The sequence below is a fragment of the Ambystoma mexicanum genome, chromosome 1p, assembly GCF_040938575.1.
Source record: "Ambystoma mexicanum isolate Mex_15411 chromosome 1p, UKY_AmexF1_1, whole genome shotgun sequence".
Classification (NCBI taxonomy): domain Eukaryota; kingdom Metazoa; phylum Chordata; class Amphibia; order Caudata; family Ambystomatidae; genus Ambystoma; species Ambystoma mexicanum.
The window spans coordinates 422,066,643-422,083,717 of record NC_090921.1 but is presented as its reverse complement, the minus strand read 5'-3'; the positions used below and the strand labels follow the sequence as shown (position 1 = coordinate 422,083,717).

General features: G+C 45.5%; 1 protein-coding gene across 5 annotated transcripts in view; it reads right to left on the bottom strand.

Annotated features, from left to right (window-relative positions):
• Positions 1-17,075, bottom strand: part of ARHGEF18 (Rho/Rac guanine nucleotide exchange factor 18) — a 1,645,252-nt gene that overhangs the window by 677,336 nt on the left and 950,841 nt on the right. For all 5 annotated transcript variants that reach the window (XM_069649229.1, XM_069649230.1, XM_069649231.1 and 2 more), the window contains one exon: positions 11,434-11,559. In XM_069649229.1, the coding sequence (XP_069505330.1) occupies positions 11,434-11,559 (126 nt within the window). The remainder of the gene's footprint in view (positions 1-11,433; positions 11,560-17,075) is intronic.

Here is a 17,075-nt window from a genome sequence, read left to right as displayed (position 1 = left end):
TTCTTTCCCAGGAATACATCAATGGAAAAGAATTGTTGAGGTAAAACTACGGGATTGTTTTTGACAGTGTGCTGGCAGTAGCCAAGAAGCAAGAAAATAAAGAAAATAATTTCCCCTCTTTATATATTTCCAAAATGGCTTTGAGATAAAAAAATAAAAAAGAAAATAATTATAATGTTGAACCTATATAGCTAATCTACATTGCATGGCTACGGATACATATGTAGAGGCTTGACCCTCAGAGTAACAGAACAACATATGGTGGTCTAGGAATTTTATGTTTTAAGGAGCGAGAAATCGTTGCTGGCGGGGATTGATTCCACCAAAAGAAGACGAAGTAACATGAAAATTGCCCTAAACACGAGAGAATTAGAAAGAGGTTAGTGTTGAGCTATGCTTTATCTTTTGTACTTCCATTTGGAACAAGTATTCCAGAATTCGGTTTCAATCGGACTTTTGGTGTTTATGTCTTTCACAGTTCTATACACGATGAAACTGAGTCTTTGGAAAAGGATTAAAAAAAAATTACATCTACTATAAGAAATCTTATGCCCTGATGAAGGCCCTGTTTGTGATCAGATGGAAATGTCTCTTTGACAGACATATTTCAAACCAGGGGCTGAAACACAATGTGCCGATCTACATTCTGATTAAATAGATATACTAGTCAGGTGTCATATCTGGTTAATTTGTTCATCCCCACAATGTGCCACCTCTCTGTACAAGATACAAAATTGGATGTTTAAACTCATTCTAGATGTTCTCAGAGACAGTGATCAAAACTCCTCCTTGGGCTATATGAGGTGCAACGTTTGCTTGGTTCTAGTTCACCACAATCACATTGCATTGTTGTAGTACAAAATAAAAAAGAAAAGAAAACATTAACACTTCTGTATACTAACCGCACAGTGTGATTAGTTCTTAAATGTGTGCCAGGCGTCCATGAAATCTGGCAAAGGGACGGCACCCATTTTGTTCATTGTGATGCAAACTGTTTTTTACAAAAAATAATTCAACTGTTTTTAAATAGATTTACGGTGAGTGTGCAGAGTATGTATTCAACCATAGCACAGAGCAGGGCCAAAGGTTATTAAAAGAGTGGAAAAAAGGGTAGCCTGTGTCCTTTTCACTGTCTTCAGTAGAAAGGACCGTCTCATTCTAAAAGTAACCTGCTCCTTGAAGAATAGTTCAACAGACAATGCCACAAGCCCACACACCTGTCAGGCAGAAGTGATGGCTACCAGGAAAATCACCAAAACGATGAGCAAACGTAAAGAACAAGAATGCAGAGGGGGGAAAAGGAGCTCCCACCAGGAAAGCCAAAACTAAATTAAAGCTGTACCCAGGAAGCAAAGTTAGACCGGTTGCACAAACCCCTCTTAAAGACCAAAAATGCAGGCAGGTATCCCTTCACAATGGCAAACTGGAAACCCACCCCGACTAAAATCAGGAATCCACTAAGAAGTAGAACAGGTGAGAAGGGGAGGGGGAGTGTCCAGGCTTTTCTCCATACACCGAGCTGTAAATGTACACCACCAGCAGGCATAAATGGACTCTGATCAGAAAGGAACACATCCAAGACATCATCTGACATGCCCCACACGTCATCTCTTAGTAGCTAAGCATGAATGTTCAGGCTGCTAAGGCTCGGATGGAGGACTTGTCCTTCCGAGTGGGAGAGCAGATCCACCCTCGCCAGAAGGCACCTGATAGGGCCTTTCAAAAAAGCTGTACCACATCCTCCGGGCCCAGTCCGGAGTGGTTATAATGAACGTGGTCCCAAACGGCTGCGGTCTTCTAAGAACCAGCGGAATGACAGATCAACGGGAATGCAGAGGCAATCCACGTTTCATTCAACAACCAATGCATCCCCTAGAGCTCCTTGCAGACCAAATTGCATGGAGCACAACTCCTTGCCCATCCTGTTCAAACTGGAAATTAATACGTCCACCTGAAGAGTCCTCCAAAGGGCAAAAGTCTCCTCCAGAACCTCCTAGCAGAGTTTTTACTTGTGGGAGGTTGAAGTCTAACTGCTCAGGGCATTCACAATGATCTCTGTTTTGTTCTGGCTATTCTCCAGAGCCCAGAGCCATGGATGCATCGTTTCTTGGCATAAGGCAATGACCCCCCCCCCCCACACCACCCAGTCTGTTGATGTAGTGTATGGCCACGCAGTTATCAGTTAGGACCAACGAGAGAAAGGCAACAACTGATGTGTTAAAGCTGGGAACCAAAGCCCGCTCGAGGTCAGATCTAACAGTCAAGTGCCCAACCCTTCAGCAAAGAGACTGCTGTGACTCCTGTCAGTTGAGGCCACCCGTCTCAGCAAGTTGTCTCCCAGGGCCCACAACCAGAGATCCCGAAAAACCTTCTGAGACTTGTAGCAGGTCGACATGTCTCCCTGGATATGAGACTGATACCAAAGAAACTACTGGAGCGACCTCATGTCTAACGAGGACTGTGGCAATGCTAGTATTGCATGAGGCCATGAGCTCCAGTAGACTCAGTAAGGCAGAGACTTGGACGAGCCTGTGGGAATGAAAGATGCAACCATGAGAAGGATGTTAAAAACCCAATCCTCAGCGGGGAGTGCCCGGCCCAGATGGGTGTCCGAGAGCTCCCTGATGAAAGGGAGTGACTGGGGCAGCATAAAAAGAGACTTCTTGAGGTTCAGCGAGAAATCACAAACTGCAAAAAGCTGCAAATATGGTACAGATATGTCAACACTGGATGTGGTGACCGAGCTTGGACAAGCCAGCCATCCAGGTAGGGGGAAGACATGTAGGCTTTCCTTTCTGAGGCAAACTGCTACCACTGCCACCAGCTTGGTTAAGTCCCTGTGCCCAGAAGGAAGAACAAACAGCAGAACCTCGAACTGGTAGTGGGTGGACCCCACCAAAAATCTTACTACTTAGTGAGTCTGGTATAGATAAGCACTAGGAAGTAGGCCTCCTGGAGAGGATCTGTGTGATTTTACTGCAGGTAAATAACCTGCGACGGAAATAACTGCATGGGAAATGTACGCAATACAAAAATGTTCGTACATTTCCCATGCGATCATCGATTGTAAAACAACCCCAAATACATACAAACACTGCCGCCCACTCACACCCCAACACACCCCCAGCCCCGTACTTACCTTCCGTGATCGGGAACCGGCGGCTCAGGGTCCTTTTCTCTTCTTTTAAAAAAAAAACTTTTAGTCGGTTAAGCTGCAGGGGTGTCCCCCGCAGCACCCGCTCACTATACTGTATAGTATAGTATAGGCACTCAAAACGAAAAACCAGTTACCCCTCTCTCTGTCCATGTTATGTTAACTGATTAGCCAAACACACTACTTCTACATTTCTCTGCCATGAAACAAAAGTGGGACAAAGAATATTTCAAAACATTGACAATTTATTTTCAAAAACATTTGCAAATTTATTTTCCAGATAAAAAACTATTTTTATATATACATTTCTTACATTTTCACCATTGCACACAGTGTGGTTGTACGATACCAATAGTTAAAACACACAAGAAATCACAATTTCCAAATTTACACAAGATAAAACACAAAAAAAAACATTAAATGGGGTGAGGAAAGGGGAAAGCTCAAACAGTGCAAAGGTTTGTTCAATAATGAGACAGGGGAAAAAGAAATAATCTGTTTGTTTAGTTTTTAGAGGCTCACTCTATTATGTTAATCTCAAGAACTACCTAAACCACTGTTCCAAACAAAATACACAACACAACAAGACTTGTTATTCTTCCTCCTTCACCCTTCCCTAGCTTTCTTCCTTCCTGATTCATTACTGCTTCTCTACCATCTTCCTATCTCCAACTTTTTTCTCTTCTATTTGACAAGTTTCTTCTTTCTGCCTCCTCACCCACTTTTCTTGCCCCTTTAAAAAAAAAAAATTTTTTTTTAGCTCCCTCAGCCCTCATGCTCTCTCATATCGCCTCCTATCTGCTGTAAGGAAGGCAAGGTATCAACAGTAAGACAAGTGACCACAGATCAAGGGTGTTTATTGAACTTCAATTGGGTATGAAAAACACCTATCTTGTCCTAACTCTCAAGATGTGAGCAAGCTTCCACCATCAAATAATAACGCAGTCCTAAGGGTGTTTTGTCAAAACAAAAGGGCCTTTACAAAAACAATGATTGCCAATCGTTACCTCTTATCATATCTTCGACAATTATTTCTTTTACATAACACTGTTCCCCACACTATTTATAATAAGTCAGGATATTCAGGCCGTTGGCCTCCCTTCCCCACAGGACAAGCCGACACACTAACTTAGAACAGTTTCTGGCTTCTCTAGCATGAGCGTGCAGTTTAAACATTAGCATCAAGGCCTTCCATGACCAAGTATCTTTGCTTTTCAAAGTTTCTTCTTTCAGAGGGCCTGATGCGACAAACAATGAGTTATTTTCCTCGCAGGATTCACTATTCACCTCGGCTGCCCTTCAGCCGGGGTCAGATCCTCCAACACAATGCTCGTAGGATTTTCATGTATCCTATTTCTCAGGTGTTTCTAGGTTCAGCCCGGAACCCCCTCCGTCGGGCTCGGATCTGTTTCAACACAATGTTCAATAAGTCTCCCTCCGCCAGGCTCGGACCAATTTTTATTTACTTCAACACCAACTTGTTTTAACCAAAAGCTATCAGCTGATCTCCCTCGTTCGGCCTCGGACCAACTTTATCTAACTTTATCAACTTTCTTTACTCTATTAACATCGAAGACTTTTGATTGTGCACAGGATTTTGCTTGACCCGTTGCAGGACCACTTCGATTCACAATCCTTTGTCACTCTTTCACTTTTGCCTCCTCTCAGTTGGATACCTTACAGAGACCTTCGAATGAGCACAAACGCAGTGCCGGACCACTATGCCCAAGGTATTGCATCTTGGTTTCGAAGTTAAATCACTCATCTGTTGTCCCATTTTACTTTTGTTCGTTATCACATGCAGTTCATAGACTGTTCGCTTCAGCATTCAACATACAATGTTGCTGCTTGCAACCTTGGCTTCAATACATAATGGTTTGGTATCAGCCTCCCCAACTCACCGGCTATGATTTCACTAGCATTGCTTTGTTGTAAGAGCCAAGGACAGTACCACGGCAGAAGGCAATTCTCCTTGCCTTGATTATCGACGCAAGAGAGCCCCGGATACCTCCAACACACAATGCAGGATTCTTCAGCCTGGTATCCTGGTCTTGCGCTTTCTATTCTCGAGGTTTTGCGAAACTAATGGTTCATCATCGAAAAGTTCAAGGGCACTTCCCTCCTTGCGATCACCTTCTGTTTTGCCTCGTGTTAAACTGCCTTCTTGGAACCGCTGCTTCCTGGTGTGCTTTGCCTCACTCAGAGTGTGCTCCTGTGATCTGCCTTTTATCCGTGTGGGAAAATGTAATAGAAGTCCGGAGTGTGTGATGGTCAGTAATTGCCTGACCCTGCCTGACTTTCGTATTGCGACATATCAGGTATACCGGTCGGGTGTTATTCCGTTTTCTCTCATAGCAAGCTGTCCGTGAGAAAGTGTTCATGTTGTGAAGGGGCAGGGGTTTGAGTTCCTAAGTATCCTACTTGTTAGGATGGGATAACAGGGAAGGGAATACTGTATCTCATCATCCGGTGTCCCACTCCGCGAAGACCACTCACACAGGTGATCCTCCCGCACTGGTCCACCTCCAGGAACTGGATCCAAAAGTCCTGGCCACCTGGACGACATCCCCAGGGACTAGCGGACGAGACACCTTCAGGTTTCTCCACTGCCTACTCTGTTCTTGACTCCCACCTCCACCCTTCTTTCTCCCTCCTTTCTATCCACTGACTTCTCTCTGTGTTGTTCCCACTACACTGCATCTCACACTCAGAACGCCTGACCCTCACCATCAGTCCCGCGCAATCTTCCCTTTTACATTCCTGTAGGAATGGGACAGGGACATTCAATTGTTCAAGTGCACTCATGTGCCAGTTGGTGCGTCCTTTGAGTGCTGACTGTATGGACAACAGAGCTTTCAGATTCTGGTAAACTGGCTGGCAGATCACCCAATGGCTCCACTAAACAATATTATTTTACCCATGATGACCATCTTGGATTCTTTTTGCGTAGTGTTTGTGCAGTCTTCTGCTCAATCAAAGCACATTATTTCAGGTTTCTGACATGTGAGGGAAAATTAGCAGGCTATGTGATTTGCTGTGCTATGTGGGCCGAAATTGTGGCTCTGCAGATGGCAAGTGTCTTCTCCAACTCACCCATTTGTTCAGGTACACTCTGGGGCATTAGAAAAAAAGGCAATGGATGCGATGGGGAACTTCGAAGACTCACCACATAACTCATGTGGGGCCTACATCACATAGCGGGGGTTGGTCACTCGTCCCCAGAGTCAACCTAATCTCATCCTGTAGCCACAAGCATATGGCTTCATCACAGCACACACATTTTCTTGATTTTGCAGGGGTGTTCAGCAATCATTGTGAAGCATTTGGAGAAAGTGTGTGAAGACACCATATGGTGTCATTGAAGCACTGAAACTACAAGAACGTTCACCATGAAAGTCTGGATGTTTTAAGTCATCAGGATATGAACATATGCATCAATCATGAAAATCATGGATTCGCAGTCTTCTTTCTGCAGAAGTGGAAAGTAGGGCTAACAGGAGTAATCCTTTCTTCGCCCACTTGTTTGCCACCTTCAGGACTAATATTGGTCTGAACTGTTCTGTTTCTTTTTTCTGTACAAACACGTATTGGCAGTATACTTTGGTTTCCTTGTTATAATGGTGCACATTGTCTACTGCCCTATTTGTGTAGTAATGCATTCACCTCTTGGACTAGAAAGTCCAGTTGAAGGGGATTTTGTGGTCTGTGTGTGGCAGACTGTAAGGTGGAAAATGTGTTCAAAATGGCAACAAAATCAGGTTTTCAATGTTCAACACCCATATTTTTTCACCTAGTTGTTGAGACTCAGTTAAGCATAGGAGTGCAATTAGTGCTTCTGAGGAGGCATCAGCCTTCCCACAACTGCCAATGGTTGACCACCTCTTCTTCCTGTCTGACTCTTCTTTGAGAGATAAGGGGCCGCTGCTGGTTCAGCTACTAGAATTCCTGACTGTGGGCAGGTTGAATGAGCAGAGAAAAACCCAGGCTGATACAAATATGAAGTTTTCATATTTTTTCTTTTATGGTTCCAATCCCACCAAATCTATTTTAACTCCTCTGCATGTAAAGTGATGATCGTGAACACAAAAGAAACACATTTTTCTGCTATGCATTGACATTTAGGCCAGTCAGTCTTCCACGTGAAGACCTGAATAACGACAGACCATGACAGTATCCGTTCACCAAGTGCCTGGAAATATACTTTGCAATAATGATGAGCTTGTCAGAAAATAAGCATTCATTCTTAGTCACCATAAGGTGCTTTGTAAGTCCAGCAGAGTCGAATTAAGAGCCCTATATAGTTGTCATGTCCCTGCCACTGGGAATCGGAGGAACGCTTTTGTGCATTTTCCCAAAGGCCAGGTACAAGTGGCATCAGCAGGCAAGACAGTTTCTTGGGCTATAAAGTCTCAAAGAACAGAGAGGCCTTCGCATGACAGACCTAAGTAGCAATATGCGGCTTTACAGCTCCTTTTGTAGAGATGACGCCATTGGTAGGAGAGCATTGTGATAGTTTTTAGTGACTTTTGGGTCTGAGAAATGGCAAGTCGCAACTCATGAGTCTTCTCACACTCGAGGAGGGTCATAAGGATGCTTCATATACTCTTTAGACACTGGTGTGGTTTTCAGCCTTACTACCATCAAAATGGAGAACGCTTGGTAAGAATTGCTTCAGTGATGCTGCCATCAAATAACTTCTTGACCTCAATTATCTTACCTTTACAATTTCCCATGTTCAAGTTCATGATGAATGAGGAATGATGGATGGCCTTGATGTCAGCAATACACAGAGTGAACCACAGTTTTGGGGATTATTTTCCCATCTCAAGAGTAGGGGTTGGCCCAATGACTTACATTTGAGTGAAATCTGAGAAATTCACCTTAAAATTGTGTTACTCTTTTTACTGTTGTATTAATGAAAATGCAAGACAAAAAATTACCCTGCTGTGAAAAGAGACGTGTCGATTGTGAAAAGGTTTGTGCTAAGGCCTTGTCAGGAGAGGCACCAATCGCCAACACCCTCCCAAAGTGGTAGAGTTCAGGCAGGCCCCCTCCCAGCACGTCCTTACCTGAAAAATTGCAAGCGCCGCCACCGCCGCAACCAAAAGGCAGGAGTACAGAGTTACGGGTACCCTCGGTGCTGCACCAGCACGGCACAAGTGCAGTGAAGCAGGTGGCGGCAGGGAGCAGAGAAGGGCTGGCGCTGCACCATGGGAGGCTGCATGGGGCAGCCCATCTCCGCCACCAGCTAGACACCGGCCACCCAGCCCGCATGACGTCACTGCGCCACGAAGCACCTGTGGGGGAAAGACAGGGACAGCAGGTACAGAGAGGCCCTCCCTGTGGGATGGTAAACCAATGTCCTGGGACATGGCGCCCAGGACAACACCAGCCACCGCAGAGGGATAAAAGCCAGGCTCAGACTACCAGTGTTAGCTGGAGACTGTGCGTACCACAACCACCAGCAAGGCTTCTTATCCTAGACCACTAGGAAATAATACAACGAAAATAGGACTGCCAACAGCGTTTATCGATTAAGAACAGATGTATCCTACGAGCCATTGTGTGGCTCACTCTGGAAACCCTTTAAGACCACATGGAGAAAGGAAGGGGGCGGTGCTAAGCCCCCCTAAACCCTTCCCCTCTCACACCCCATGCAGCCAGGTAAGCGAATTGGTCAGGGGAAGTTGGCCAATCCTGGGACGGGGAGGGTTATTAAAGGGATCACTTGGGTCCCACCTGTAGGGGGTAAAGGCAGAGAAAGCACTCCAGAGGACTTCCCTGTAGGACAGCTAAGCAATGTCCTGGGATGCGGCATCTGGGAGAACACCACCCGCCACAGAGGGAGAAGGGCGCAGCTCCAACTGGCAGTGTCCGTGAACACATTTAAAAATACAGAGGTAGTGAAACTGAAGACGGGCAACGAAGGAAAGCAACCAAGAATAGCGAGGGTGGAAGAGGGACGGCAACAGGCCGGAAGTAGGAAAAGAAGAGATTAAACAGAATAGATTTGTAATCAAGAAAGAGCAAGGCAGTAAGGCCAAGAGGAAGTGAGGGGCTATAGCCAAGAAAGGACACAATTAGGTTGCAAATACAAGTTTTAATAAAAGAGAGAGAAAAGGACGAATTATGCTGAGGTTGTACAGCTGAAAAACAGCAAGAAGGGTTAATGGATGTAAAAGGAAAAAAACGCGAGAGATTGAAAATGACACCATGATTGGGCGCAGTAGAGGGAAGGGACAGGCAGAGGAGAAAATGAATAAAAGTGTATTTATTTATATACAGAAGGAACAATGCTCTTTTGATCACAAAAGGTGCAATAGATAAGAAATCGGATTTGACAGGAAGCAATGAGCTTCTTACAAAGGGGTGAGTTTGAGGGACATTCTGACCAGGTTGTGGAGGGGAGTAAATGGAACAGTCACTGGGGACAATACATAAGTGGACATATATAGATTAAGGACAACATACATTGAACATTTTTAAGTGCAGGTAGGCAGTACGGCCAGCTGTGCTCGTGTTGTGACCATGATTTGTGAAGTGCTAGAGTGGAGGCAGAGGAAGTGAGGGACAGAGGCAGGGTAGAGGCTAGGGAAAAATGTTAGCTAGCAGGCAGATGAGAGGAAGGGTAAGAACGTAACTCAGAGGCGAGGAGGTAGGCTTTTAGTTTGGTTTTGAACAACTCCGTGTGGACTGTTACCTGGGCGTCCGGGGGAAGAGAATTCCATGCAAGTGGAACAAGCAGAGAGAACAAGCAGACGCGAGAGGAAGCACAGGCAGGCCGAGGAGGCAAAAGGTATAGGATAACAGTAGTGAGGGGAAAGAAGCAGAGGGAACACAATTTCAGTCATCAATGAATTTAATGCGGCAGTAATGAGCAAGCATCCGTATCTTAATAATGAAAGGACAGTCTGAGATGGAGGTGTGTAGCTGATCAGTAAATAAGGGGAAAGGGAAAAAGATTTGAGAATCATCGACATAGAAAGGACATTTTAAGCCAAAAGATAATAATTGAGGGGATAGTAGAGAGCAAGTAGTACCGGTTCAATAACTGACGGCCACCAAAACGTAAGCGGAAAGTAAAGAAATGGCCACCAACCTAAGAGAAAGAGCAATTAGAAGGATAAGGAAGAAAGAGAAGATCAATAAATACCTAGAGAAATAAGAGAACAGTGAACGGAGATCCAATGTTTAAAAGACTGTAGAAAAGTGCAAGAGAATAAAGAGGGAAGATCGCTTACAGTCACAAGATGAAGTGAGAAAATGAATGAAATCTACCGGGCTGTTTCAGTAGAGTGATCCAGGCTATATTGGAGTGAGAGAAGAAGTGTTAGAGTCGATAATTGAGACTAAATAGCATGTTGGAGAAGTTTAGAAAAAAAAGTAAATAAGAGATACAGCAATAGTTTGAGAGGAGTGAAGAATCAGGAAACTGTTCATTGGAGAACTTGCAGAGTAGTAGGTACTTACAAAAATAGAGGAAAAGGACAAGTTCAAAGCTAAGAGTTAGTGAGAGATTATAGAAGGATGACAATGAGGAAAAATTGAACAGACAAGCAAGGGTATAAGCCAGATAATCAAGAGTAGCAGTATTCTTTGGAGCAAGAGATTAAGAAAATACTCAGAAAGAGGGGCAACCCAGGAAATGGATGAGCAAGGAGACAATGGGTGAGAGTGAGAGAGATATAAGAAAAAGTGCATACCGTAAGTTTGCCATTTTTAAGGTATGAGGCAAAGTCAGAAGCTGAGAGGGAAGGATTCAAAGTGTGATCAGGAACAAAAGGACCAGATTTTTAAGAAGAGAAAATAAATGTGTTCAGAGAGCATGCACATAGAGGAGTTACTTTACACTGCCATTATGAATGTTAATAGAAAGTCATTACAAATGTGGACAGCATGAACAGCTGGGACTCCATAAAAACTCGGTCAACTTGTCAATGAAGATGACAGCCGAGTTAGTTAAGCTCTCACTTTGGAAATCGGTGTGCAAACTAGTCAGCGCCGACTGAGTCTTTCATACTTTAAAAAATAAATAAATAAATAAATAAAATAAATAAAAAAACAATATATTATGCACCATCATATACTATTTATTATTACGGCGTTTGGGAGCAGGAGGTAGCTGGATTGTCATGCAACATAAAAACGTGAAATTAAAATAAGACCTACTAAAGCATGTACAGTGGTTACACTTTTTTCCAAACACCTCTAATTTGAATTTAGCACAGTGACAACTAGCCTATCTGAGCACTGCTTTTCATGTCATTGCACGTCCTCACCTTTATCAAGTTCTGGAACTTTTTACTTTGCTGCAGCAGCTCCTTGTAAGTGTTCACGGCTTCATTGTGATGGCTACAAAAGAGTCCATATTTTTCTTTCATTTGATTTCCGTTTTCACCAGAAAACTAAGCAGAAAGATTGGGAAACAGAACAAGGGTTCATCAGATTTATGTGGTGTGCAGATATAAAATTGTATTGCCGGAGATAGGGAACAACAATCCATTTTTACCGGCTAAGGTACAATTAACGAGGAGGCGACACGCGCAGCAAAACACTTCACAAAACACAGCCGACATTTATGAGCAATGTACAAAGGGCAACAAAAAAGTGATTTTCTTTGATCAAAGACTTGTACAGAGCAAACAATCAACACATCAGACATGAATCAGGTGCGGACAAGCAACTCTTTCACATAAATGTATCTTGAAATCAGTATGGACCTTAATTGTGAGCAGTGAATTGTCCCATAGTTGTAGACACTGATGAGCAAATCCGAAGTTCAGTACAGAGGCAGATCAACGTGAACGTATACAAAAAATGGAAAAGGTGTGTTCGTTTTCAATTTTTTATACAAGATACAAGAAAGATCATGTGACCAAACTACGAGTGGTAGCGAAACGCTTTTCTGTGGACTTTTGTCTGGCTGGGCGAGGGCTGGAAGTTTTCATGTTTTTAAGATTATCTGTTTGGAACATTAAAGGACATGTTAAACTCCCTGGATTGTGGTGCAATTTGTGGAACACACTGTTACTCGAATCTGAATTTCACTCCGGGAGTGCGGCTCAAGACTACGCAGACATGACGGTGTAGAATATTTTGGGGGAATATATATATAATATATATATATGCACACACACACACACACACACAACTAGGTAGGATGACCAAACAGTATCCCATATGATGATAAAACTAAGTTAAGCATAATTGAACAGAAATGTGTGGGACTAAGAACGTGTGAGCGGTTTAAAAGATTAAGAAAAGACTAACATTGCTGGTCCTCCAGCATTCCATTAGCAAGCATATGGCTCGCAAAGGGCACCTTGAATTCAACAACCGCACTAATCGATGGTGCAAAGGCACTCATCGCACACTAAAATGCTAGAGCACCCTTCAAGTTGTAATGCATAGTACATTACTGCATGACAAAGTACACTGGAACTGAACCAAGTTACCTAGCGAGCAAAATTACAACGTGCAACCACATCTGCACAACAAGAAACTGGATTATCCTTCTCCAAATAATACTTAAAAACTTCTAGACTAGACTACATCTGAAGCTTTTCATAATGGTAACCTGTATGTGGCACTATTCCTGCAGTTGTTCACAAATTGCCATTAAGGTTTCTTTTCAGGAAAAATGTAAAATCTTTTTTCGTACATTCATCTGGGAACAGAAACATTGCAATGTGTAAACATGACAAAGGGGACTGCCTTTAAGAATAATCATGTTCCATGCTTTAGGAAGAATCCATCAAACATGTTTCCCATTGCGTATGTGCATATTTAACTTCCATTGCATAGATACTGGCACAATTTCATTGGCATCTTCTCCAAAAAAACAACCACATTTTTAAATCCATACCAATCTGATAAAGTTCATGTCTTTGGAGTATATTGTTCATTAGATTCTATTTATGAATTAACAGCAGCCAAAGATGGGCACTTTCAATGCCAAAACAATCCTTAAGAATCCCAGTTTTGTAAATAAGTTTCAAGATGTACTTCTAACATTTTCCTCTGAAGATTTATGAAGCCCTGTGCCTGCATGATTTCCCCAGCAAGCTTCCCACCACTGTTAGGAAAGATCTTATTTTGTGCAGCTTTTCACATCTACTCCAATGGGATCCAAGGTTATCTGCTAACCGTTTTGAGACCCTGACATTATTTCTTACTTCATTCCCTTTCTCAACTTGTTTGAGGGCACAGGTTAGTCATCAAGGATACCAGTGCAAGGTGTCCCTGCCCCCTTTAAGTCAATGGAGCAGCACTACTACCAAGAGTAGTGATTCTCGATAGAGAATAGTGCAGAGAAACCATGTTTCTCCTGGCATTTGGCTGTGACAGTAGCAACATTATTGTTTACATTACTGCATTTTGTGTTTTGCAGTTTCCAGAATGGCTAGTCATGTTATTGCCAGTTCTCTGTGCTTCACTGTCCTTCTAGCCGTTTTCCCCTTTGGAAGGTCATGGCCATATCTGGGCATTTTCCCTTTTAGGCCACTGGACAGAGCCCATGAAGTAGCCTGCATGAGCATGGAACCTTGTGCAAGGTCATGACTGTACCCGAGTTGACTTCTATTTGGACAGCTGCAAAGAGGTTTGAATGGCGCAGGTTCCCCGATTGGTAAATTTACACACCCCCCTCCAGCACCCCGCACCAGATTTTGTATATCAAAAGAGTATCTGGAGCCACTCTTCTGTCAGATCAATCACTACCCAAACCACTTACTGCAAGGTGAAGCTCTCCACTTTCAACAAGGGAGACCGCCAAGGTTGCCTCCTACCCTTGAAATGGTGGGTCTAACCAGTGCCAAGTCCTGCATCGCCAAGGTCGCCCTCTTAAGAGCTCTGGAGAATTATGAGCTCAAAGCTGACATCCATCATCCAAATATGGGGACTTTTTTACCTGGATCGCAAAACATGGTGCTGTGAAATGCATAGAGAATCCTACTCCTGCACCGTGGACATTTAATGCTCTGCTGCCACTGCTTTCACAGCATGCCACAGACAGTGAACGAAGATCTAACTGAAAACAATCACAACAGCCCTGAAACAGCCTGCCGATGACCACCGGGTCTGCACCTCTGCCTGACCAGACATCTAGAAGTACATCTCTCAAGAGTCACCATTAATAAAACCTAACATCACCAAAGTGCATTCTGCAGGCATCCCTCACTGGAGCCAGGAAGACCTTCAGGCCCCACCAAGAAACTTACAAGCCATTTTTTGGCTGAAAGGAAAATGGCAAGAGCCATCAGATGATATTCCAAAAAAAGAACAAATCCACTTTTGAACCCCGAAGCTACAGAATCAAATAGGAGACGTTGCATTACATGTCTCATCAAAAACATGCCATAACCAAACACTGCCCTGATATTTACAATCTGCTTAGGACAGCGGTCTGCAAACCTGCGGCTCTACAGATGTTTTGGACTCCCCAGATCGTCTACAATTAGCTACCCTGGCTAGGGCTGATAGGAGCTGCCGTCCAAAACATCTCGAGAGCCAAAGGTTGTAGACCCCTGCTACAGAGAGTACAAAACAGAGCTACTCTTCATCACAGAAACCTGACTCTCAGTTGATCGATTACCAGTCACACGCAACCATTTCACCAGGGTACAGAATTAAGTTTGCCCACAGAGCAGCCAGGAAAGAAGCAGGAACTGCACTCCAACATAGATTGCATTAAAGTTAGAACTCTAAACTACGACAAGATCCACGACCACGAATCCCTCTACTTAGTCTGCGCAATCCCTCACTCTTCAACACTAACTCAACCATTCCCGGGAGGATAGCTCAGCGGCAAAGTGCTCGCCTTGGAAACAAGACAACACAAAGCAACGCAGGTTCGATCCCCGGGTCCGTGCTTAGAAACCTCTGGGTATTAAGCATGTTATGAATACGCCACTAAGACATATTCCAGTAGGGGGGGCGCTGTTGAGCAGCCTGAAAATGGCTGCCTAGCCTTTGAGCTCCATGAGGCGTAGACACCAATCCGGCCACATCAGCAGACCGCGTTGTTCCCATCTCCTCAAACTGGCCCAGATTGCTGCTAATATCCTGCTCTCTGCCCGGCTCTAATTTCATTGTGAACCGAACTTCGGGAGACCTGCTGTGATTCATTGCTGTTCGGGGCCTGATCGTGTGGGCGAACCCCGGCGCTGCCTGGGACCTGGTTGGGAGTCGCCTCTGTGGCTACGGCTTGGGGCTGCGCCTATCGCCGGCGGCACACTTGGACCTTGCCTGCCCGCGCCCTAATGTGGACTCTTGTATGCGGCTGAAATTGTGTCTCTCACTCCCCCTCCACCCCCCTTCTTGAGTGCCACAGCGACCCCACCGACTGGCCGCGATGCACCGGGGGGCTGAGGCCGCTCTTGGACCTGGCTTCGTGACCGCCCCTCCCTCCCATCCTGTGGCGCTGTGGCCCGGCCCTGCCGCCTGTGAGGTGGCGTGTGATTTTGGGGCGAAGGACTGCTTCTGAGGCCGGCGCACCATCCGGGCCCTCGCTCTTCTGACGCTGCCCGTGCCTTCATTCTGCAGCGGCTGGTGGATCCGGCAACCATACCCAGCGGGCTGGAGCTCGCGGGGCAGGTAAGGAGCTTGGGGGGTGGTGAGGGGGGGGGGGGGAATCGTCTCCTACACTGGCCCTCCACGCGCCATTACTCCTTCATTGGTGCTTTCGCTGGCGTGGCGGTGGCTGTGCTGCTGGGGGGTGTGGGCTGCGGAGGGGCAGCGCCAACCTTGCTAAATTCTACTCTCACCAGCTGGACTGGGCTGTGGGGTTCCCCCGTGCCTGGCCCCAGGGTTCCAGCAGTAACTGGGGCCTGACTGGGCCCACAGGGCTGCGGGCCCCACATTCTCCATCTACTTTTTCATTGGACTGCCTGGGGGCCTACAACATCGCCCGATTCCTGCTGTGCGCCTACCTAGTGGACATTGCGCCTCTCCCCCTATCAACTGTACTGGGCCGTGGGGTCCTGCTGCATCTGGCCCCATAGGCCCTGATCACGTTTAAAGCCTGAATGTGATTGCAGGGCCGCGGGCCTCACCTACCTTTTCATTACCAGCCTGGGGGCTCAAAATAACGCTGCCCCACTAATACTGTGGTGCTGGCCTGGCAGGCACCGCATCTCTGTCACCACACCTATCACCGCCGCTATGGCATGGCAACGCAACTCATCAGTGTCCTGGCATCTCCAATGCTGGAGGGCTGAATGAGCTACTGACCTCACTGTGTCCTCACTGCAGCCTTACCTCTACATAAACTCCAGGTACATCCGCTGCTGCCACTGGCTACCGCCCCCCTTTTGCTCTGCTATCGAGTCCGGCAGCTACTGGACACTAAAACGGTTCTGCGCCCCTGCATTCCAGGCTGCGCCAGGCCTCACCTGCTGGGACATCCTGGCACCCCTTACCACACTTGTAATGTCTAACAGAGCCAGAGTGGCCAATAAGGTGGGTGCCATGGACAAATTTGCGAATGCAACCCCGCGAGCAGAGTCTGGGGGCTGCGACATCTGCCCAGGAGGAACTTGAACCCAACCTCATCCCAGTGCACTGACACCCGATCTCACTGCGATGATGGAATCAATGGCCAAGAACCTTGCCTCTTTCCATGAGAAATTGGACGATATTAACACCAAAGTTGCATCACTCAAATCACGGGTTGATCAAGCTAGGACCAGGATCACTGAGGCAGAAAATAGAATTGGTGCAAATGAGGACAGGCTGCATGCCCTGCAGGACACAAGTGCGATGACCTGGAGTCCCGCTCGCGCAGGAATAACCTACGCATTATTGGGGTCCCGGAAAATGCCCTTAAGGGGCGCATGGAGATGGCAGTCAAGAACTTACTTAAAGATCTACTGGGCAACCCTACCTTGTCCCCATACTTCACAGTCGAACGAGCTCACCGGGC